At 42.0% G+C, this 23,804-nt stretch overlaps 1 protein-coding gene across 6 annotated transcripts in view; it reads left to right on the top strand.

The window, feature by feature from the left end:
- The window catches only part of ICE1 (interactor of little elongation complex ELL subunit 1), an 89,574-nt gene that overhangs the window by 5,604 nt on the left and 60,166 nt on the right, over positions 1 to 23,804 (top strand). For 4 of the 6 annotated variants that reach the window (XR_006279113.1, XM_038388891.2, XM_043508485.1 and 1 more), the window contains exons 3-12: positions 5,667 to 5,701; positions 6,474 to 6,492; positions 7,443 to 7,554; positions 11,401 to 11,477; positions 13,660 to 13,697; positions 15,781 to 15,863; positions 16,194 to 16,233; positions 16,326 to 16,385; positions 20,470 to 20,559; positions 20,667 to 20,726. Coding sequence is in view for 5 of the 6 variants with exons in the window: in XM_038388891.2 (XP_038244819.1) it covers positions 5,667 to 5,701; positions 6,474 to 6,492; positions 7,443 to 7,554; positions 11,401 to 11,477; positions 13,660 to 13,697; positions 15,781 to 15,863; positions 16,194 to 16,233; positions 16,326 to 16,385; positions 20,470 to 20,559; positions 20,667 to 20,726 (614 nt within the window). In the remaining variant the exon portion in view is untranslated. Of the gene's footprint in view, positions 1 to 5,666; positions 5,702 to 6,473; positions 6,493 to 7,426; positions 7,555 to 11,400; positions 11,478 to 13,659; positions 13,698 to 15,780; positions 15,864 to 16,193; positions 16,234 to 16,325; positions 16,386 to 20,469; positions 20,560 to 20,666; positions 20,727 to 23,804 lie in introns of all 6 variants that reach the window. The other 2 variants (XM_038388892.2, XM_043508484.1) reach the window with 2 other exon arrangements.

Here is a 23,804-nt window from a genome sequence, read left to right as displayed (position 1 = left end):
AAAACTGGACACAGTACTCCAGATGAGGCCTCACCAGTGTCGAATAGAGGGGAACGATCACGTCCCTCGATCTGCTCGCTATGCCCCTACTTATACATCCCAAAATGCCATTGGCCTTCTTGGCAACAAGGGCACACTGCTGACTCATATCCAGCTTCTCGTCCACTGTCACCCCTAGGTCCTTTTCCGCAGAACTGCTGCCGAGCCATTCGGTCCCTAGTCTGTAGCGGTGCATTGGATTCTTCCATCCTAAGTGCAGGACCCTGCACTTATTCTTATTGAACCTCATTAGATTTCTTTTGGCCCAATCTTCCAATTTGTCTAGGCCCTTCTGTATCCTATCCCTCCCCTCCAGCGTATCTACCACTCCTCCCAGTTTAGTATCATCCGCAAATTTGCTGAGAGTGCAATCCACACCATCCTCCAGATCATTTATGAAGATATTGAACAAAACGGGCCCCAGGACCGACCCCTGGGGCACTCCACTTGACACCGGCTGCCAACTAGACATGGAGCCATTGATCACTACCCGTTGAGCCCGACAATCTAGCCAGCTTTCTACCCACCTTATAGTGCATTCATCCAGCCCATACTTCCTTAACTTGCTGACAAGAATGCTGTGGGAGACCGTGTCAAAAGCTTTGCTAAAGTCAAGAAACAATACATCCACTGCTTTCCCTTCATCCACAGAACCAGTAATCTCATCATAAAAGGCGATTAGATTAGTCAGGCATGACCTTCCCTTGGTGAATCCATGCTGACTGTTCCTGATCACTTTCCTCTCCTCTAAGTGCTTCAGGATTGATTCTTTGAGGACCTGCTCCATGATTTTTCCAGGGACTGAGGTGAGGCTGACCGGCCTGTAGTTCCCAGGATCCTCCTTCTTCCCTTTTTTAAAGATGGGCACTACATTAGCCTTTTTCCAGTCATCCGGGACTTCCCCCGTTCGCCACGAGTTTTCAAAGATAATGGCCAAGGGCTCTGCAATCACAGCCGCCAATTCCCTCAGCACTCTCGGCTGCAATTCGTCCGGCCCCATGGACTTGTGCACGTCCAGCTTTTCTAAATAGTCCCTAACCACCTCTATCTCTACAGAGGGCTGGCCATCTCTTCCCCATTTTGTGATGCCCAGCACAGCAGTCTGGGAGCTGACCTTGTTAGTGAAAACAGAGGCAAAAAAAGCATTGAGTACATTAGCTTTTTCCACATCCTCTGTCACTAGCTTGCCTCCCTCATTCAGTAAGGGGCCCACACTTTCCTTGGCTTTCTTCTTGTTGCCAACATACCTGAAGAAACCCTTCTTGTTACTCTTGACATGTCTTGCTAGCTGCAGCTCCAGGTGCGATTTGGCCCTCCTGATATCTTTCCTACATGCCCGAGCAATATTTTTATACTCTTCCCTGGTCATATGTCCAACCTTCCACTTCTTGTAAGCTTCTTTTTTATGTTTAAGATCCGCTAGGATTTCACCATTAAGCCAAGCTGGTCGCCTGCCATATTTACTATTCTTTCGACTCATCGGGATGGTTTGTCCCTGTAACCTCAACAGGGATTCCTTGAAATTCAGCCAGCACTCCTGGACTCCCTTCCCTTTCATGTTAGTCCCCCAGGCGATCCTGGCCATCTGTTCCCTGAGGGAGTCAAAGTCTGCTTTCCTGAAGTCCAGGGTCCGTATCCTGCTGCTTACCTTTCTTCCCTGCGTCAGGATCCTGAACTCAACCAACTCATGGTCACTGCCTCCCAGATTCCCATCCACTTTTGCTTCCCCCACTAATTCTACCCGGTTTGTGAGCAGCAGGTCAAGAAAAGCGCTCCCCCTAGTTGGCTCCCCTAGCACTTGCACCAGGAAATTGTCCCCTACGCTTTCCAAAAACTTCCTGGATTGTCTATGCACCGCTGTATTGCTCTCCCAGCAGATATCAGGAAAATTAAAGTCACCCATGAGAATCAGGGCATGCGATCTAGTAGCTTCCGCGAGTTGCCGGAAGAAAGCCTCATCCACCTCATCCCCCTGGTCCGGTGGTCTATAGCAGACTCCCACCATGACATCACTCTTGTTGCACACACTTCTAAACTTAATCCAGAGACACTCAGGTTTTTCCACAGTTTCGTACCGGAGCTCTGAGCAGTCATACTGCTCCCTTACATACAGTGCTACTCCCCCACCTTTTCTGCCCTGCCTGTCCTTCCTGAACAGTTTATAACCATCCATGACTGTACTCCAGTCATGTGAGTTATCCCACCAAGTCTCTGTTATTCCAATCACGTCATAATTCCTTGACATCACCAGGACCTCCAGTTCTCCCTGCTTGTTTCCAAGGCTTTGTGCATTTGTATATAAGCACTTGAGATAACCTGTTGATCGCCCCTCATTCCCAGTATGAGGCAGGAGCCCTCCCCTCTCAGACATTCCTGCCTGTGCTTCCTCCCGGTATCCCGCTTTCCCACTTACCTCAGGGCTTTGGTCTCCTTCCCCCGGTGAACCTAGTTTAAAGCCCTCCTCACTAGGTTAGCCAGCCTGCTGGCAAAGATGTTCTTCCCTCTCTTCGTAAGATGGAGCCCGTCTCTGCCCAGCACTCCTCCTTCATGGAACACCATCCCATGGTCAAAGAATCCAAAGCCTTCTCTCCGACACCACCTGCGTAGCCATTCGTTGACCTCCACGATTCGACGGTCCCTACCCAGGCCTTTTCCTTCCACGGGGAGGATGGACGAGAACACCACTTGCGCCTCCAACTCCTTTATCCTTCTTCCCAGAGCCACGTAGTCCGCAGTGATCCGCTCAAGGTCATTCTTGGCAGTATCATTGGTGCCCACGTGGAGAAGCAGGAAGGGGTAGCGATCCGAGGGCTTGATGAGTCTCGGCAGTCTCTCCGTCACATCACGAATCTTAGCCCCTGGCAAGCAGCAGACTTCTCGGTTTTCCCGGTCAGGGCGGCAGATAGATGACTCAGTCCCCCGGAGGAGAGAGTCCCCGACCACCACCACCCGCCTTCTCCTCTTGGGAGTGGTGGTCGCGGAACCCCCAACCTCAGGACATCGCATCTCATGCCTCCCAACCAGCGGAGTCTCCTTCTGCTTTCTCCCCCCAGACATATCATCTGGTCCACTCTCCGCATTGGTACCTGTGGAGAGAACATGAAAGCGGTTAGTTACCTGTGTCTGTGTTACTGGAACCCGGACATTCCGCTTACCTCTTCTGGAGGTCACATGTTGCCAAGCTTCTTCACTGGCCTCTTGGCACCTCTGTGCAACCTGCTCTATATCTTTAGAGCTTTGTGCCCCTAGAAGGCTATCCTGAGTTTGGTCCAGAAAATCCTCAGTCTCTCGTATACAACGCAGGGTCGTTACCTGTTGCTCCAGACCTTCAATCTTTTCTTCCAATATGGAGACCAGCTTGCACTTTGTACAGACAAAGTCGCTTCTGTCCTGTGGAAGAAAGACAAACATGGCACATCCAGTGCAGGTCACAACAGCTGAACCCCCCCCTTCCATATCACCTACCTACTATGAGCTTCCTCAGAGACGTTGGCAAGATGTAAGCCTCACTGGGCTCACTCCAGGCGAACTCCCAGGCAAACTCCTGCTGTGAGCTGCTCTGCTGTCCCCGCTGCTCAGCTGGTTCGCGAGGCTCTGGCTATTTTCAAACAGCCAGGCTTCCCTGACGCAAACACACAGACACCCTAATGCCCGCCCCCTGCAGGCTAGCAGCCAATCAGACACTCACTCAGGCTCTCTCCCTGCCCTCCCAGCAAACACACGCTCGGATAGAATCATAGAATCATAGAATATCAGGGTTGGAAGGGACCCCAGAAGGTCATCTAGTCCAACCCCCTGCTCAAAGCAGGACCAAGTCCCAGTTAAATCATCCTAGCCAGGGCTTTGTCAAGCCTGACCTTAAAAACCTCTAAGGAAGGAGATTCTACCACCTCCCTAGGTAACGCATTCCAGTGTTTCACCACCCTCTTAGTGAAAAAGTTTTTCCTAATATCCAATCTAAACCTCCCCCATTGCAACTTGAGACCATTACTCCTCGTTCTGTCATCTGCTACCATTGAGAACAGTCTAGAGCCATCCTCTTTGAAACCCCCTTTCAGGTAGTTGAAAGCAGCTATCAAATCCCCCCTCATTCTTCTCTTCTGCAGACTAAACAATCCCAGCTCCCTCAGCCTCTCCTCATAAGTCATGTGCTCTAGACCCCTAATCATTTTTGTTGCCCTTCGCTGTACTCTTTCCAATTTATCCACATCCTTCTTGTAGTGTGGGGCCCAAAACTGGACACAGTACTCCAGATGAGGCCTCACCAGTGTCGAATAGAGGGGAACGATCACGTCCCTCGATCTGCTCGCTATGCCCCTACTTATACATCCCAAAATGCCATTGGCCTTCTTGGCAACAAGGGCACACTGCTGACTCATATCCAGCTTCTCGTCCACTGTCACCCCTAGGTCCTTTTCCGCAGAAGGATACTTCCTCAGCAAGCAAACACACACACTCGGATACTTACCAGTCCCAGGCAAACTCCTGCTGTGAGCTGCTCTGCTGTCCCCGCTGGTTCGCTGCCGCTCCTTCTGGATCCCAGGACTCTGGGGGTTAGGGGGTGCAAATGTCTGGGTGTGCTCTGGGGAAGCAGGGGGTGCGAGTGGTTGGGCTCTGAAGGGATGGGGTGTAGGTGTCTGAACTGGGGGAGACCCTGTAGCTAGGCACTGGGGGTGGCCCTGTGGCTGTGCTCTGGCAGAGGAGGGGGTGCAGGTGTCCGGGCTCTAGGGTGTCTGCTCTGGGGTGGGCCCTGCAGCAGGGTTCTAGTGGGGAGGGGTTGTGTGTGTCTGGGTTGGGGTGGGCCCACAGCTGGACTCTGGGGGCTAGGGAGTGTGTGCAAGTGTCTGGGTGGGCGTGAGCATCCCCCCAAGCTGGGCTCTGGAGGATATGGGGTGCGGGTGTCTGACCTCCCTGCTGGGCTCTGTGGCCGAGGGAGCTGAGAAACAGTGGTTTCTTTACTTCTCTACTCCTGGAGGAATTTTTTATGTGTCTGTATTACTACAGACAGTTGCTGACAGGTATTTTGAAATAAATTACCAAAATAATTGAAACTGGCATGATTTTTTGACAAATAAAATATGCAGAATTTTTAATTTTTTGGCACAGAATTCCCCCAGGAGTAATTACTTATATCAAACAAGTCTTTGAAAGTAAGAGTGTGTTCCTTTTTACCCAACATGCAATAAGAAAATGTAGTGGAAAGCTTCTTTGGAGGCATAGTCCAAGAATTAAGATTTTGTTCTAATATCCACTTTTTCTCAAGAAAATTTAGTTCTATCATTAAGATGCTAATCCCTGTTACCAGGTGTTAATTATATTAAATATAATATACTGGAGTAAGGTGAATTTATCAGACGAGCCAAGACATAATTAAATTGAGAGGCTCTAGGTACTCTTAATAGTCTAAATTGAAAAGTGTGGCTGAAGAAGCTTAAATTGAAAATGAAAGGAAAAAAAAAGTTAATGACATCAAATCCACAACCTTAGAATTGTGTTCAGATTGTGTGCTTTTTCAAAAAGCCTGACAAAATTTAAAAATGGAATCTTAAAACTTGATTGTCTAGGTCAGATTCAAAAATGAATTGAAAGATGACCCAAGTAAACAACTTATTCTTTTTTTTCTACAGCCGTTTGCTGACAGAGTATCAACAGAAGTGTAACGATATCCTTTGTTTCTGTATTTCTCTTAGTGTTTTGTTGTATTTACATGCGAACATTTCATTTGACAGATAAGGCTTTGGGGAATTTATGAAGTTAAAAATTAAGGTTAGAAGCTTATTTGTAGCAAGTACTACTTATTCTAAAGTATTGAACAACTGAATCTATAGGAAAAAAGGAGTACTTGTGGCACCTTAGAGACTAACAAATTTATCTGAGCGTAAGCTTTCATGAGCTACAGCTCACTTCATCGTAGCTCACGAAAGCTTATGCTCAAATAAATTTGTTAGTCTCTAAGGTGCCACAAGTAATCCTTTTTTTTTTTTTTTTTTGTGAATACAGACTAACACAGCTGCTACTCTGAAACCTGAATCTATAGAGTCTATGTGGAAAAAAATTGGACTTCAGAAGTGGAAATTTAACATGCCTGAGTTTTGGCAATTTCCAGTATTTTTTTTTTTAAATTGTCTATTGTGAAACTAGGGGTTGAGAATTATTGCTTTAACTGATTAACAAAGTCAGTGATTCTACATAGATATTGGTTTTTTTCCTAATGTATTCACTTCATATAATACTTTACTTTGTCATACTTGTTTAATGGTACAACAGAATTGTTACATTACTTTTGTTCCTCCGAGTCATCTTCCATTGGGAAGGGTGTGTTGACTTGATATTTCTTCAGTTGTTGAGATTCCAGCGTACTTCTTCCATTCTTAACACTTTTTTGAGGAAGATAGTGGTAAACTTATTACCTTTTTTCCTTAACAAGGTATCACAGCTTCAGTTGGCTGAAAGGTAAGAACAAAATTCAGTTTTAGGTCTGTTTAAATCTCTGCTTGTTTTGGTAATTGTTCTGAAGTAGGCAAGAGGGGTATTTATCAATGCAAAGTAATGGACACTTACATGGCCATTAATTGACTCCAGTTTGCAATATTCTCCCTGTGTAACTTCGACCTAAATGGCCTGTCATAGTACTGGCAGCTGCCTGAGGCTGCTCTTTGATCAACACTGCTGTTTGAAATCTCTGCAGTGCTACAGCTCCATCCTAGGCATGTCCACTATGCCAAGGCTTTGAAAGGATCCTCTGACCTGCCTTACGTCGGTCTTCCACAGTGTCTGTGTTGGGGAGTCTTATCCCCAGCTAGATTCAGGATTTCGAGGCCTTTTTACATTGTCTAATGTTAGGCCCAAAGGGGCCTAAGTAGAGGTGAGGATCTTGCCTCTGGTATGGGTTCAAAGTGAGGGGTCTAGGAACTCAAATGCATTCAGTGGAAAGGGCTGAATTATATTCTTATTTATGATCTGTGAGCCAGTACGGGAACTTAAGCTTACCCATTCCACTCAGTTCTCTTTAAATCTGACCCAAATTTTCTATGAGGAAAGCATATTACATGGAAAAACGCTAAGTTGGCTCACACACCCAGAATGTTAAAGTAATTGGAAAGTCTAGGTGGGTAAGATAATCTTTTATTGGACCAACTTCTGCTGCTGAAAGAGACAAGCGTTTGAGCTTACACAGAGCTCTTCAGGGCCAGCAAAACGTATTACTACACCCACCTTGTTTCTAATATCCTGAGACTCTCACAAGTACAACAGTAAAGCAAACAAGTAGCTGGAGAGCATTTTCAGCTGTCTTGTAGTGGAAAGCAAAGTAGCTGCTGTTTCGGGAAATACAGCACTGAGTTCAGACTTGAACAAAATCCATGTTTTTTGGCTGAATGTTCTGTAGTCTTTGTCCATTTCAGAGAGAATAACACTCTTCGTCACCAAGTGGAACAGATGCTACAAAAAATATCTCCTCTAGAAAAGTGTCAGCAAGAGTTGGGATCTCTGAAAGCAGAATTGGAAGAGAAAAAGGTATGCTGAAAAGTATGAGGATTGTTTAAAAGTTTATGAAATCTTTGTTTAAAAAATGCTTTCTTGCAACAGACTAGATGATTTTTTGCCCCTAGTTTTATTGCCAGTATCTTAACTTTAGTAGGTTTCAGAGTAGCAGCCATGTTAGTCTGTATTCGCAAAAAGAAAAGGAGTAATTGTGGCACCTTAGAGACTAACACATTTATTTGAGCATAAGCTTTCGTGAGCTACAGCTCACTTCATCGGCTGCATTACCGATGCATCCGATGAAGTGAGCTGTAGCTCACGAAAGCTTATGCTCAAATAAATTTGTTAGTCTCTAAGGTGCCACAATTACTTTTTTTCTTTTCTTTTAACTTTAGTAGTGACTAAACAACATCTTGGAGTGATCTCACCTCTCCCTCAAACTGCTTGGCAGCTCTGAGTCATAAATTTTCAAATTCTGTCACCTTTACTCTGAAAGTAGATCTATTGTAATTATATTACTGACATTGAGTAGTACCTTTACTGTGAAAGTAATGTAGAAGAATCTGCCCAACGCTGCTAGGACAGCCTTTGTAGACTTGTGGGAGGAGGGCAATTTACAGGTCTACAATACTTCATAAACATTTAGGAAACCCTCTTTAATGTGAGGTTTAAAATTGGCTCAAGTGTAACAAACTGTACAGAAAGTCCCCAATATCTAGCAAAGTGTGAAGATATTAATGTGTAACTTCAGAATTTATAATGTACATGGCTTGCATATATGTGAGCCTATCATTTTTCAAGCTAAGCTGGCTCATTACTTGGATGGAAGGCAATTCAGTTCCTAGGATGCCATGGTACTTGGTTTTGGCCATTGAATATGAGACACTCTTCCCTTTGAATCACTAAAAGAACAGGAGTACTTGTGGCACCTTAGAGATGAACAAATTTATTTGAGCATAAGCTTTCATGGGCTAAAACACACTTCATCGGATGCATGCAGTGGAAAATACAGGAGGAAGAATCGGCACTCCTGAGTGGTGGTAGAGCAGAGGTATTGAAAGTGCAGTGGTAATTATTTGAAGATTGCTGATGATTTCACACTCATGGAATTGACACCCTGTGGTGTCTCAAGCACAGAATCCTCTTTCAAAGCTGTCTAGTTGGACTGCCTGCGTATGGCCTGTTGTGGCATTAAATGTGTGCTTGAGACTACGTAAGAACTAGCAGCATCCACCTGCCTCTGTGCCTTCACCTGCGCTATGGAGAGTACTCCAGGAATCCTTTGCAGTGTCTGCAAAAACAACGAGGAGTCCTTGTGGCACCTTAGAGACTAACAGATTTATTTGGGCATAAGCTTTCATGGGTTAAAACCCACAGCCCATGAAAGCTTATGCGCAAATAAATTTTAGTCCCTAAGGTGCCACAAGGACTCCTCATGTTTGCTGATACAGACTAACGCTCTTAACCTGTTTGCAGTGTCTGGATCTGCACCACAGACCCTTACTTTCTATGCTTTTATTACATATAATTAAGTAGTTCTAGATATTGCAAATTGCATGTTGTTGAGTGCTCAGGGTCTTGCCTTAGTAAAAGAACCATGTAGGGGGTTCAAATACTGTGCCTTGTGCCAATTTATTTTCCCTGAGTTGTGGGAGGGATAGCTCAGTGGTTTGATCATTGGCCTGCTAAACCCAGGGTTGTGAGTTCAATCCTTGAGGGGGCCATTTAGGGATCTGGGGCAAAAATTGGGGATTGGTCCTGACTCACTGGGGATTGGTCCTGCTTTGAGCAGGGGGTTGGACTAGATGACCTCCTGAGGTCCCTTCCAACCCTGATGTTCTATGATTTATGGGTCCAGTGTGTTCTCAGCTTGGGGGAGATTCTCTCTCTAGCATAGTGTTTGGAGTGCCAGAGGCCATTGGTACAGACAACTTTGGCTCTGGGCCAAGCCCACAGTGAATAGCTTGACTTTCTGCCTATATTGGGCAGTGAGTGAAGTGTCCCCTTTAATTGGTATATGAACTGATTCCTTCAGGTGTGGGTAATCTATAAAATGGGTTATAGTGTGTATGTAACACGCATTGTTTCATGTTCTCTGTGTATATAAATCTCCCCACTGTACTTTCCACTGTATGTATCCGATGAAGTGAGCTGTAGCTCACGAAAGCTTATGCTCAAATAAATTGGTTAGTGTCTAAGGTGCCACAAGTACTCCTTTTCTTTTTATAAAATGGGTTGACATCCTTTGGAATGAAAGCTTCTATATAAAGTAATAATGTATTGTTATTTTTAGCCAGTCTATTGAGGGCATTTAGTGCCTCTCTGAGCGACTAAAATACTTTATAAAAGAATTGTGGGTTGCCTTTGAAAGGTTATTGTTTTGTGTGCAAACTGTATACATTAGAGCAAGAAGATCTCTTAGATATTCTAGCCCATCCCTCTACCATTGTTCTTTGAAAATACTTCAAGTATACTGATTGTACTGGATTCCTGCTGTTAAAGGCTCATAACTCTATTGTGTGACTAGAGCCTGATTTTCGTAGCTAGAGGGTTTTGAGGGCTGCTACCTTACAACAGCTGATAGTGTATTCCATTTTGTGTTGGAAGGGTACAGACACTATTAGTGAGAGTTCCTTTTCCCTACTTCTCATCTTCATTATTGCACTTTCCACAGTCATTTTAATCAGGCTCAACCTGATAAAGTTAAGCATTTGGAGACTTTTCTAACATTTGAATATGGATTACTTGACTTACTTGGATTCTCTTGTTTTCCTCAACCTATAATATATTTGAATACTTTGAGGAGAAATTTTCAGCATCTTTTGGTGTGCTTGGGTGCCTAGATAATTTGGATGATTGTGACAAAGTCTGAATTTTCTGTCAGATTTTTATGAATCCTGTATGAGTCATTGGGGCCTGGCAAATGAAAGGGCTCGCTTCCAGGAGACTGTTACAGGCTGGGGCATTGATGAGACTCTGATAGGCAAGTAGCAGATAGACTGTTGCATAGGATTCTCAGCTGTTCTAGCTGTTATGGAGAGACCTTGCCTTTTAGTATAGGGAAGGTATTAGAGAAGTCCAAGTGGAGTGGAAGGATTATACCACTTCACATGACTTGATTTGTACTGTGTGACTGGTAAAAGCGTTACATGTTTTTACTTAACAGAAGCTCTGGCTTCTTGAGGCTTCAGTACATATCTTACTGGAGTGCTGAACTCTCTAGCACCTATACTCCTTAGGAGAGATGGGGTGTGCCCAGAGTTGCAGAAGTTATGCCTTACTTCTCATGGCAGTTGGAACACTGGTGCTTGCTCGCTATTTGGTGCTTGATTTTGCCTTTAATAGTTTTCCTTATTTCACGGTTTGGCTGAGGCTGTCGTGGAGATTAAAAACATTTATGGATACTCCTATACAAGTGTGGGAATTTTCTAGGTTCATTAAATAATGCCTTTGGAGAAAACAATTACCTTTAAATCATGGTTTCTGATTTTATACATTGACTTAAAACCACACTTGTGTATTCACTGTAGACAGTACTTTGGGGATTCATTCATTAATGTCCTTAGTTCCTTTTGTCAGCAAGGGTTAAGGCACCTGGTCAGCAAGGGCAGAATGTACCATCCACCATGTTCACACAGTTGATTTGAGTTTAACATCTAGTTAGGTGCTGGGAACACAGATAAATATAGCTGTCACAGCTTGTACCTTCAGAAAACACGAATCATAGCTGAAACACGTCCTTTTCTAATTTGTTTTTAATCCTGAGTAGAGTGTGTTCCTTGATCACTGTCCATTTATGTACTATAGAACAGGCAAAACTCTGCCAACCCACTGTTTTCTGTCCATTATAAGGACATGCTTTATTGTCATTGTCTTCAGAGTTCTCTCAAGATTTATCAGCAGACTCATCTGGAATATGCTCGAGTGAAAGAAGAAGTTGCTAGAAATGATGCTGTGTAAGTGAGTCATTCTTTTTCTAAAAACTTACTCTTCTGTCATTTCTATGAAAATGCACAAGCTATCTGTAAATTGTCAGATTGTTTATTTGTATTTACTCTCTTTATATGCAAATATAATAGGGGGAGCTGGCATCAACACCTATTGTTAAGGTTGCCTAATGTATCCCATGGAAAGACCCTAATTTCAGTTGCTTCTGACATGCTAGATTTTAACAATTTTGTGCTGAAATTTTTCTTGATTGTTTTTCATGTTTCAGGATAGTTTTGTTTTGAAAGTTTTTCAGCGAAGGTGGTGCAGCCATTTGAGAGTGAGAGCATCTAGCTGGCATACTGAAAATAGACGTGGAGCTGCAGTGGTGTGAGGGGCTAGCTGCCCCGAATATGTACCTGTGGTCTTAGATGGGATCATAGTTGGGGTAGGTAGCCTGTTGCACCACCGCAGCTGCACTTCTATTTTTAGTGAGCTATCTCAGTCAGAGTTAATGTGAATATGTCTCCTCCAGCTGGAATTTACATCTTCCAGTTCCAGTGCAGATATACCCTTAATAAAATCTGAAGTTAATGTAACTAAAGTAAGATTTGGGTTTTGTGTAATGGCTTCACTTTGCACTTCCTTAGTGGCTATGGAATTCTACAGGAATAAATGACAGCACAGAAGATCTATAAAATTAACATTATTTTGTTCTGTAAATATTGTTGTGATGCTAATTTAGCAATTTCATTGTCTGCCTATGTAATATCTAAACTACTTATTTGCTTATAAATGCATTAGTTCACTTTGTTAATTGATCTGGAAACTGGTTCCCCTGAAGGACTAAGCATCTATAAAGCTTAAAAGTTCAGCTGTCTTTGACTAAAATGTGTGAAGGAAAAAGTCTTCTATAAAACCATATCTGTGTCAAAAACTGTTATCATGGGAATCTTAGTATAATGTGGGCCTTTGCTATGAGGAAAAAATTACAGCAAGATTGGATGTTAAACCCTCAAATTGGGATATGCCATTGTTAAGAGAACATGTAATCTTAACTCGGGCATTGCATCTGTGTAAGCAGAATTTATTTGAAGTTAATCGAGTTACACTGATGCAATTTTTCTCATATTGAAATGGCCTTTCTACTTTGTTTAAATACATTACAATAGACTTAATCATGTAGTATTTCTTAAATACAGTTTAAAATAGGTTACTCTTAGTCCATAGTTATCTGTTGGTCTCTGCTTTAAGTAGGTGGGTTACCCTCTTTATCAGTCATAATTAAACGCAACGATGGGAAGAAAACTTCCTGAGAGGTACTATGATCTAGTAAAGAAGACATTAGAAATCCTGTGTTTTGATCCTTGTTCTGCTATACATTTCTGTTTATTTTTGGGCAAGTCACTGAAGTCAGAATTTTTGCGATTCGGGGTACCAAAAGTTAGGCACTTACAGCCATATCTAAGCACTCTAATACTCTGAATCAAACAGAGGCTCTGCAACATAGGATTTCCTGAGTTCTGTTCCCCTTTTCAGTGACCCATCTTAATTTGGCTTAATTTCAAATCTTGTTAAGCATGGACTCTCTCCACCTTTTAGGGCAGGGGTCTTCAAACTGTGGGGCCCACTCCTCTAGGGGGGCACAGAGGAATGTTTGTGGGGGCAGCCCCTTCTCCAACTGTGGCTCTGGCCCTGTGCCCAGCTGCCGTCCATGACTCTGCTCTCTGCCCTAGACCCACCCCCATGGCTCTGGCCTCTGCCCCTGGCTCTCAGCCTAGCCGCGACTGCAGCCCCAGCCATGGCAGTGTGTGGATAGGGGTAAGGGTGGGTGTAGCGTAAAAAGTTTGGGGATTATTGTTATAGATGGAGTAGCTAAAGCACATACAAGTTAAGCCCAAAGATTCAAACTGTTGCTTCAGGTAAAGTATCTAAATCCATATTTAGATACCCAACTCAGTGGCCTGATTTTTCTCTTCCCTCCCCCACCTTCTCCTCCCTCATTCAAATTTGAGCACTTCTGAGAAATAGTTAAATCCTTAACTTTAGACACTCATGTTAAAAGATTTTGGTTTGAAGAACTTAATCTATTAAATGCTGAGTGTACTTTCTCCATAAAAACTGTTGGATTTATTTGTAATTCAACTGGTCTCTTATTAAGATCTAAATATAGAATAATTTAAAAAAAAATTATTTTTTTATTATGATCAGGAAGAAGAAACTGGAAGCCAAAGTGAAGAAACTGGAAGGTAATTGTCACTTTTATATTCAAGTTACAATATTAGTGGCTCACTTAATCTTAAACCTTTTATTAACACAAAGTTAAAATCAGACATTAACATATGACATCACTTATTCAGGATCAGGTTAATATTTAAAGAACTTGGCTAAAATTCTTACTTGATGGCTGGGGAGCCTGCCTCCTTTGACTACGTTACAAAGGATGACCAGATTTCTAAATGCCTATCCTCCTTTTGGTTCTTCTCTCATGTATGACGTGATCTTTTTCATTACAAGAACAGTTCATATTTTACTGTATCACAATTCCATAGGAGGAATCACATTTTTTCAATAATGTGAAATACAAAGTCTAGCTGCTAACGATAAAAAAGAAATTAATTTGTCATTCTGTTTAAAATGTAGACCCTTTACTAGAGTATCGAGTAAGCAGGTATGGGGATCTCTGGGATTTTGCCTGCATTTTGTCATAAAATGAATCTCATAAATAACTTTCTCCCAAAATCATCAAATTCCTGTACACGGTCATCACGTGTAAGTATATTCCCCTTTCCCTGCAAGCCCTCCATCAGAGCATAGCCCTAGTAGCAAAAATGTGATGGATATTAACTGGAGTCAAATGCCATTGATACACTAATTTTATAAATTTTTCTTTGTTTTGTGCAAATTGAAGATACCCTTTTTCCCTTATAGAGACCCACTCATCCAGATCAGCTTCTTTGTCCAAATCCCTCTCCCATCTTTTCATCTGGATTTTTTTCGTAACAACTTTTTTCAGTCAAAATTGTGTATATCTTAGAAATTAAACATTTGTTCCGGCTTGCTCCTGGGTCAACTCCTCAAATTTGTTTAAATGTCTAGATAGAGCTGCCTCATTCAGACTGCACAATAAAATATTTGACTTGTAAATATTGAAACTGAGATCTTCATATTACCACAAGATGGGTTACAATGTGAGTATGATTTCAGATCGGGACCTAGGAATGGCTATCCAGTTGAGTAACAGATTAGAGATTATTTTTACCAGCATTTTTGACAATTGGAGGGATTAAATGTTAGTATCATAACGACCTGGGAGGAGGAGATAATGGTGTGGTTGAGCAATTTGGTCAACATTCAGCAAGGAAGGAACAGATTTTAGAAAAATGGATTTGGTCATGGGCTGGATGTGAGAAGGGGAAGGAGTTGAAGATGACCTCCAGTTTGCAGACCTGGGTGACATGGAGGATATATTAATGTCAGTCATAATGGAGCATGAAGGTAGGAGAAAGGGTTTTGGAAGAAAGATAAGCTCTCTTTTGACCACATTTATTGGCTTTAAAGCTGAAATATCTTAAGGATGATAAAGTTGAGAATGTATCATAGTGTACACATCTAGAATGGAAAAGAGGCTTCTAGTTGGTGCTTTACAAAATACAGAAATTAGACTATAACTCCAGAATCTCCTGAGGTATGTCAGGATGTCATAAATAAGTCATTACAGTCAGTATCTTTGGTTTCAACTCTATAATTTTGATAAATCACCTTAATAAAAAAATCTCTACAGGTCAAGTTTCAGTACAAAGACCTTTGGTATCAATGTTGAAACTGGACCATATTCAGCTTTGGTGCAAGTGAGCATGGCTTCCACTGAAGTCAAAGGGATTTGCATCTTATGTACTAGGACTGAATTTGACCAGATTACTTTACAACATCAACACATTTTTATTTTTTATCTAACTTCTAATTCCCTAGCCCCTTTATTAAATCGGATAATAGGGCATGTGAAAAATATCATCACCCAGCTTGGACCTGCCTTTCCTATCTGGGGAGTATGGGGCTGTATTTAAGTTTCTGTGTGGTGGTTCAAATTGTGATGCTTGGGTGTTGTCTTATTGCAACTTTAAATATACATCTAGTGTGTTCTAATCCTGGTAAAATACTTCAGAAGAAATCACGCATACATTGATGGATCCCAGATAAACTTTCAAAGTTTAACATACCAAAAATGCAGTGTTTCTATAGGTCTGCATTCTACACTTATATTTGCTGGTTTCAAGTACTTTGACTTGAATTAGTAGTCTCATGCCTATGGTTCTTTTTCCTTAAATAAAGAGGCTGCAACAAAGCATATGCAAGACTTCAGACAGTTGAAGACTGAAAAGAAAGTCCTTGAAAAGGAGCTAAAGAAGGCACAGGTAGTAATTGGCAACTTTGGGGGGGGAATCTTTCTGTAGTATTTCTAAAAAAAAAAAAAAAAAAAAGTAGATACAATAACTGTGAATTTAATGAATATCTCAGTTTGAGGTTTTCAACTATACTAGTAGAGTAAGATCTTGAATTAGCTTGGGGATATTGAGTTACAACTCTTAGTATTTTAGTTGCTGTTTCAGACCCTACACAGCATTTATTAAGTTAGTGCACTTTAAATAAATATTGACCAAAGATCATTGGTCTTTTCACTGTAAATACTGTAAAATATATATGTATTGCATAGCAATTTAACACAGTTAATTAATGTTAAACAGGAAAAACGTGATGACTTTCCCAAAGAGAAATGCAAAAAGGGTGAGTATCCAGTTTTTGTTTGCTTTTAGATTTATAGTTGTATTTAAACTGTTACTTTCTGTATGTTATTAAACTATATAAATTCTTTTCAGTGTTAAAACATGCAGAGACGCAGAGTGCAAGAGAAGGTCCAATAGCAAACATAGACAAAGGTACGCTTCTGTTAGACTTTCTTCTGTGCAGTACAAATGGCTCGAAACATACTGTAATTCTGCAGGAATATATCTTGCTGTCTTGACAGCAGTATTTTTAGCAGTACAGATGTTTGGAAATGGATTTATAATGAATATATATTATAAGAGCAGATTTAGTTGGTATTAGGAATGAAAAGCAAAATACTTTTATGAGGGAATATACACTACTAAAGTTGATATGCAATTTATTTACATTATTTCATGCTGAGAAGGCTCTAAAGACTTATTTATTTTAAGTTGTTACTTTTTAAAACAATTTTTCACTTTTCATATGCAAACACCACTTAGCAATTACCCAAAATCCAGCCTGAAAACAACAGACTGTAAGATATCCTATCATCTCATTCCATTTTTCAGTGTCCTCAGTTCAGATCACGAAGAGGCAAGTAAAGCAAATAATACAAAATATAAATCAAATCTTTGGTGGTATTTGTCAAACTGACAGGCTATACCTTCCCCAAGGAGGCAAAAATCCAGGGGGAATGTACTAAAAGAAGGGAAATGAAAAATTTCATCATAATGAATCACTTCTGCGTTATACCATGCATAAAGCTAACACATCTGCTGAAAATTCAGTAGACTGTTCTGTTCTTTTCTTTTCCTCTCTAATTCCAAATGGAAATTGCTGAGTAAGCAAAGCAAACACTGTCCTAACTGTAACCTTCTTCCAGAATGCATTTTAATTTTAATTGCTGAGGAGGGATTCCTCACTTTAAGTGAGGGTTTCCTAACTCATTGTACTTTTGCAACTCACATATGTGCTCTTTTTGAATACCAATTGTTTCATTTTTTAAAAACTACTTACAAATTTTTGATGAACACAAAAACAGGAGAAAAAAGGAAACACTTTCCTTTTTTTCTGACCAGTTGTATTCCTTGTTTTAGAGCATTTGTATACAACTTTTAAGTACAACAAAAAATTTAAAATTGTTTTTTGCAAAACAAGTCTGACATTTGTTACTTGTTTCTTATTTGGTTTTGAAAATCCTAATCAATTGCACTTAACTTCATCCTTCTGTTTCTAATTTGGTGTGTAAATGGATACTACTTAAATTCAGTTTCAGGAAGTGGGAGGGCTTTGCTGTTAATGAGAAGTTTGTTTGGAAAATAGCTGCTAAGTAGATATGTCCAAATCAGAGAACCCATAAATGACAGGTGGCAGTGGAAAATACCTAATATGCCTATTTATGTGATAGAGGTCATGATGAAGTGTGACACCACAGCAATTTTCAAACTTCAGCAAAGCTACATGGTGATAATCTGACACAAACTATCAAAAGCAAACGTGTTCCAGCTAGCCTAAAATGTATTATGTCTCGAGTTGTGTGTTCTTCCTTACCAGTGACACTAATACAGGATACACATAGGGTGCATGGAAAAAGGGATGGAAAATGTTATACTGCTATTACATAAAACAGTGGTACACTCTCATCTGGGATGCTAAGTTCAGTTCTGGTCACTGTGTCTAATAAAGGATATAGCAGAAATAGAAGGATTCAGCAACAGTGATAGAAATGCTTAGAGACATGGAAAACATCCATTTAAAGAAAGGGAAGATAGGGACAACTTATTTTATAATAGAGATTAAAATGAATAGACATCATATAAATATACTGTTGTTATGAGCTCATGAATAAGGCTACGTTTCAGTTGTGGGTATTTTTTAGTAAAAGTCATGGACAGCTCAAGGACAGTAAACAAAAAGTCCATAGCCTGCAACCTGTCCATGGCTTGTATTATATATCCTAGACTACATCTTGGGGGGGCCCTTGAGCGCCAGCAGGCAGAGGGAGTGCGCAGAGCTGCCTGGCCACACCTCTGCCTAGGAGCTGAGGGAGAGGGATGTCGTCGCTTCTGGGGAGCTCTCTGAGGTAGCATGACCCTGAGCCCCCTCCCACACCCAAACTCCTGCTGCTGCTGGGGGGAAGGGGGGCATGGTGGCCGGAGACAGCCCCAGCGGTGGCCGGTGCAGCTGGCCCAGGAGCTGCCTGAGCAGCTCGGGTGGCTTCTGGACCAGCCGCTGCAGAAGTCACGGAGTCCCAGAAATTCACAGAATCCGTGACCTACATGACAAACTTGCAACCTTAATCTTGAATGGTACAGAGAAGTGGAGTAGGTGCTCCTATTTACCGTTTCACATTATATAAGAGCAAGTGGATAATCTGCAAAATTGAAAGGGAACAAATTTAAAACTGATAAAATGGAATTTTTTTTCCATGATGTACAATTGTCAAAGGAGCTCATCACAAGACAGCATTTGGTATGTCTACCCAATTGGAAATGTGAATCTCAGTGTGGATGGACAGATTTCTACTAGCTACATTAGCTTGGTTGCTAAAAATAGCAATATGAACATTGCAGCAGACTTGGGAGTTAGTCAGGCTTGGACTTGGGTGTTTAGCCTGAACTGCTGCCCTTGTTGAAATGTCCACACTATTATCTTTAGTGTGCTAGCATGAGTCTCTCTGCCTGTGCTGGTGGATCACCTCCCAGCCTCAGTGTAGATATAGCCATTGAGGCCAAGAGTTTATGAAGATGCCAAAAATGGCTGGAGGGGGGTGTGTGTGTGTGTGTGTGTATATTATTATTATTATTTTTATTATTTATTATTATTATTAAAATATATATATACACACACACCTCCAGCCATTTTTGGCATTATTTCTGTGTGTGTGTGTGTGTGTGTGTGTGTGTGTGTGTGTGTGTGTATATATATATATATGTATATGTATATGTGTGTGTATATATGTATATGTGTGTGTGTGTGTGTGTGTGTATATATATATATATATATATATATATATATATATATATATATATATATATATATATATATATATAATAAAACAAGTACCCAAAATTTCATTAGTAATGTTTTTATTTAAAAAAAAAAAAAGTCGTAAGAGACAAACCCTTGTACTTCAGACCATAAACTAACCTGTAAAGGAGTTATGAAGAAACTTGCTCAATTAACAGATTGTTTTATAATTTCACACTTCAGAGATTCTTGCACTTTCCCTGAAGCAACTGCTATTGATCTACAGAATTAGGTAGACCATTGGTCTGATCCTGTGCACCTGTACATACATACGTTCATAAGGTTGTTAGCATTCTCCATTTTTTGCTTTTCTTTTTAGTGCTGCTCTAATTGTATTTTCATTATTTAACCATTTCAGTTTACACCCCTCTGAAAGTTAACACTTGGAATATCGATCTGCCTGCATTTACTTAATTTCATGCGCTTTGTAGTGCCTTTTAAATAAGTTCTTTGTCTTAATATTGCAACAGGAAATGGCATGTAGGTAATTTTTTAATTTACTAAAAACTTCCATTAATTTTAATTTGATTTCAATCTGCTCCTAAATTTCTTGTTTCATTTCTATCTCTTCTGAATTTACTGAGATCTGTAGGAGGAGAGAAAGTCATGGCTGGCACAGTGCATGGGGAGGTGCAGGCCAGGGGCTTAGAGACAAGAGAGCCCCGGACCTGCATGCCTTAAAAGCTCAGTATGGAGAGCATTTTTCTTAGTCTCAAAGGCGCTCTCTGTGGGGAGGAGCAAACAGTGGACTGGGGCATGGTCTTCTCATGAACCACAGCCTCTGTACCCCCTGCGAATCCTACATGCAGCAGTGTATAACTTTGGTTCATCTATACATTCTTGCACTAAGTGTTAAGCCACTGACAGAGTGAGGACTACCTGCTGCATAATTCAGGTCTGATCTACTGCTTAGGATATTGGGCCTTGATTGTAGCTAAGCAAATGTGCATGAAAACATACAATTATTGCATTTTCTCCAAGTTCCTACCCATGAGAAGAACCTGCCTGAAAGACTGTTAACTCCTGGATTGGGTATCTGGGATATATTTCCCCAGATAAAATGGTTGCTTTACGTTTTTTTATACTTTGTTAATATATAATGCTAGATTTTAGTATTCTCTATTTTACTGTGTTCATATGTGTATGCTTGCATAGAACAAAAGTGATATGACAAATTCCCAAACTTAAAAAGCTATTTAATTGTAAAGTATTTATTTTTAACAGGAAAAATAAAGCTGCTATTGGAGGAGCTCTGGATGTGCATTGACAACACAACAGGAAAAACACAGAACCACGAACATGATTATATCTTGGGTGAGATGCAGCACAAAAAGTCTTGGAATGCTGTTGAAACGTCTTCTTTTAAATCTTTCTCATTGAGAACAAATTGTACTAATGACTGTTTTTGTTTTTTTTCTCAGCAGCTTCTGTTCAGGGTCACTCAAGGATGCCAGAGAAAACGGGCAACTTATTTACGGAAGGTATGTTGCAATAAGTTTTTAATGTATTTGCTATAAAAATAAATGCACTAATTCAGGCTAAATGCTATTGTATTATCTCAGAACATTACAAATTAACTATTTGAAAAGTGTTATGCTAGGTCTTAAGGGCTCGTCTACACTGACAAGTTTTTTCAATGAAACTAATGTCGCCAAGGAAAAATAGACAAAAGCAAAGGCGCCAAAGTGTGTGTACATTTGCTCCATCTGTCGACAGATCATGTCCGCATTTGGGGCGGCAGCAAGAGCAGTGGACTGTGGGTATGTATCCCACAGAGCGTGGCTACACCATCTGTCTCTTGGTGTTGTGGGAATGCGGAAATGCAGGGCGGTGCATCCTGGGATGTGCAAAATACACAGTCATACGCGGCTTTGTGTCCCACCCCTCCAAAGGTCTCGGGCTTCCTTTTGCACCGTTTTTCCAACTGTCATTCTTTTGTAGTGCACGCCAGCATCTGCAGTGAGAGAGGATGGATCCCACGCTTCTCTTCTATGCGCTGTTAGTTGTCGTGAGGACATTGTGCATGGCAGCACATTACTTGCATAGTTACTTGCAGTTAGCAGAGGATGAATCGCAGGCACCAGAGTGTGATATGGACGGCAGCAACTTATCAGTGCTTTGTGCATTCACAGAGCAGCTGCATACGTTAGACTGGGGTGGCCCACCTGTGGCTTCAGAGCCGCATGTGGCTCTTCAGAAGTTAATATGTGGCTCCTTGCATAGGTGCTGACTCTGGGGCTTGAGCTGCAGGTGCTAATTTTCCAATAGTGCTAACTGCTCAAACCCTGGTTCTGCCCCAGGTCCTGACCCCACTCCACCCCTTGTCCAGAGCCTGCCATGCCCTCGTTCCTCTCCTTCCCCCAAGAGCCTCCTGCATGTTGTGAAACAGCTGTGATTAGGGAGGGAGAGGGAGGCGCTGATTGGTGGGGCTGCCAGCGGGCAGGAGGCACTGGGGGCGGAATGGGGGGAGTTGATGGGGAGACGGCTGATATATTATTATGGTTCTTTGGTAATGTACATTGGGAAAATCCAGCTCCTTCTCAGGCTCAGGTTGCCCACCCCTGCGGTAGACAGTCGCTTTTGGGCTAGGGAACGAGCACTGATTGGGCTTGCATTGTCATGCAGGTGTGGGATGACAATCCTTGGGTACAGAACTTTAGGATGTGTAAAGCAACCTTCATGGAGCTATGTGCTGATCTGGCCCCCGACTTGTGGCGCAAGGACACCAGATTGAGAGCTGCTCTTCCTGTAGAGAAGTGTGTTGCAATCACTGTGTGGAAGCTGGCGAATCCAGACCGCTACCGGTCAGTTACAAATCAAAGTGGATGGGAACCTGGGAGGCAGTGACCATGAGATGGTAGAGTTCAGGATCCTGACACAAGGAAGAAGGGAGAGCAGCAGAATTTGGACCCTGGATTTGACTCCCTCAGGGAACTGATGGGCAGGATCCCCTGGGAGAACAACATGAGGGGGAAAGGAGTCCAGGAGAGCTGGCTGTATTTTTAAAGAATCATTATTGAGGTTCCAGGAACAAATCATCCTGATGTGTAGAAAAAATTTGTAAATATGGCAGGCGACCAGCTTGGCTTAACAGTGAAATCCTTGCTGATCTTAAACACAAAAAAGAAGCTTACAGGAAGTGGAAGATTGGACAAATGACCAGGGAGGACAATAAAATACTGCCCAGGCATGCAGGAGTGAAATCAGGAAGGCCAAATCCCACTTGGAGTTGCAACTAGCAAGTGATAAGAGTAACAAGAAGGGTTTCTACAGGTATGTTAGCAATAAGAAGAAGGTCAAGGAAAGTGTGGGCCCCTTACTGAATGAGGGAGACAACCTAGTGACAGAGGAGGTGGAAAAAGCTAATGTACTCAGTGCTTTTTTTGCCTCTGTATTCATGAACAAGGTCAGCTCCCAGACTACTGCACTGGGCTGCACAGTATGGGGAGGAGGTGACCAGCCCTCAGTGAAGAAAGAAGTGGTTCAGGACTATTTCGAAAAGCTGGGCGAGCACCAGTCTGTGGGGCTGGATGCACTGCATCCAAGGGTGCTAAAGGAGCTGGTGAATGTGATTGCAGAGCCATTGGCCATTATCTTTGAAAACTCATGGCGATTGGGGGAGGTCCTGGACGACTGGAAAAAGGCTAATGTAGTGCCCATCTTTAAAAAAGGGAAGGAGGAGGATGCAGGGAACTACAGGCCAGTCAGCCTCACCTCAGTCCCTGGAAAAATCATGGAGCCGGTTCTCAAGGAATCAGTCTTGAAGCACTTAGAGGAGAGGAAAGTGATCAGGAATAATCAGCATGGATTCACCAAGGGCAAGTCATGCCTGACTAACCTAATTGCCTTCTATGATGAGATAACTGGCTTTGTGGATGAGGGGAAACTAGTGGACATGTTGTTCCTTGACTTTAGCAAAGCTTTGATATGGTCTCCCACAGTATTCTTGCCAGCAAGTTAAAGAAGTATGGGCTGGATGAATGGACCCTAAGGTAGATAGAAAGATGGCTAGATCATCGGGCTTAACGGTAGTGATCAACGGCTCCATGTCTAGTTGGCAATTGGTATCAAGCGGAGTGTCCCAAGGGTCGGTCCTGGGGTAGAGTTTGTTCAGTATCTTCATTAATGATCTGGAGGATGGAGTAGATTGCACCCTCAGCGAGTTGGAAGATGACCCTAAACTGGGAGGAGAAGTAGATACGCTGGAGGGTAGGGATAGGATACAGGGGGATTTAGACAAATTAGAGGATTGGGCCAAAAGAAATCTGATGAGGTTCAACTAGGACAAGTGCAGAGTACTGCACTTAGGGTGGAAGAATCCCATGTACTGCTACAGACTACGGACCGAGTGGCTAGGCAGCAGTTCTGCAGAAAAGGACCTAGGGGTTACAGTGGACGAGAAGCTGGATATGAATCAACAGTGTGCCCTTGTTGCCAAGAAGGCTAACAGCATTTTGGGCTGTATAAGTAGGAGCATTGCCAGCAGCTCGAGGGGTGTGATCATTCCCATTTATTAGACATTGGTGAGACCTTATCTGGAATACTGTGTCCAGTTTTGG

The sequence above is a fragment of the Dermochelys coriacea genome, chromosome 2, assembly GCF_009764565.3.
Source record: "Dermochelys coriacea isolate rDerCor1 chromosome 2, rDerCor1.pri.v4, whole genome shotgun sequence".
NCBI classification, from domain to species: domain Eukaryota; kingdom Metazoa; phylum Chordata; order Testudines; family Dermochelyidae; genus Dermochelys; species Dermochelys coriacea.
This window is presented reverse-complemented; position numbering and strand designations above follow the sequence as displayed.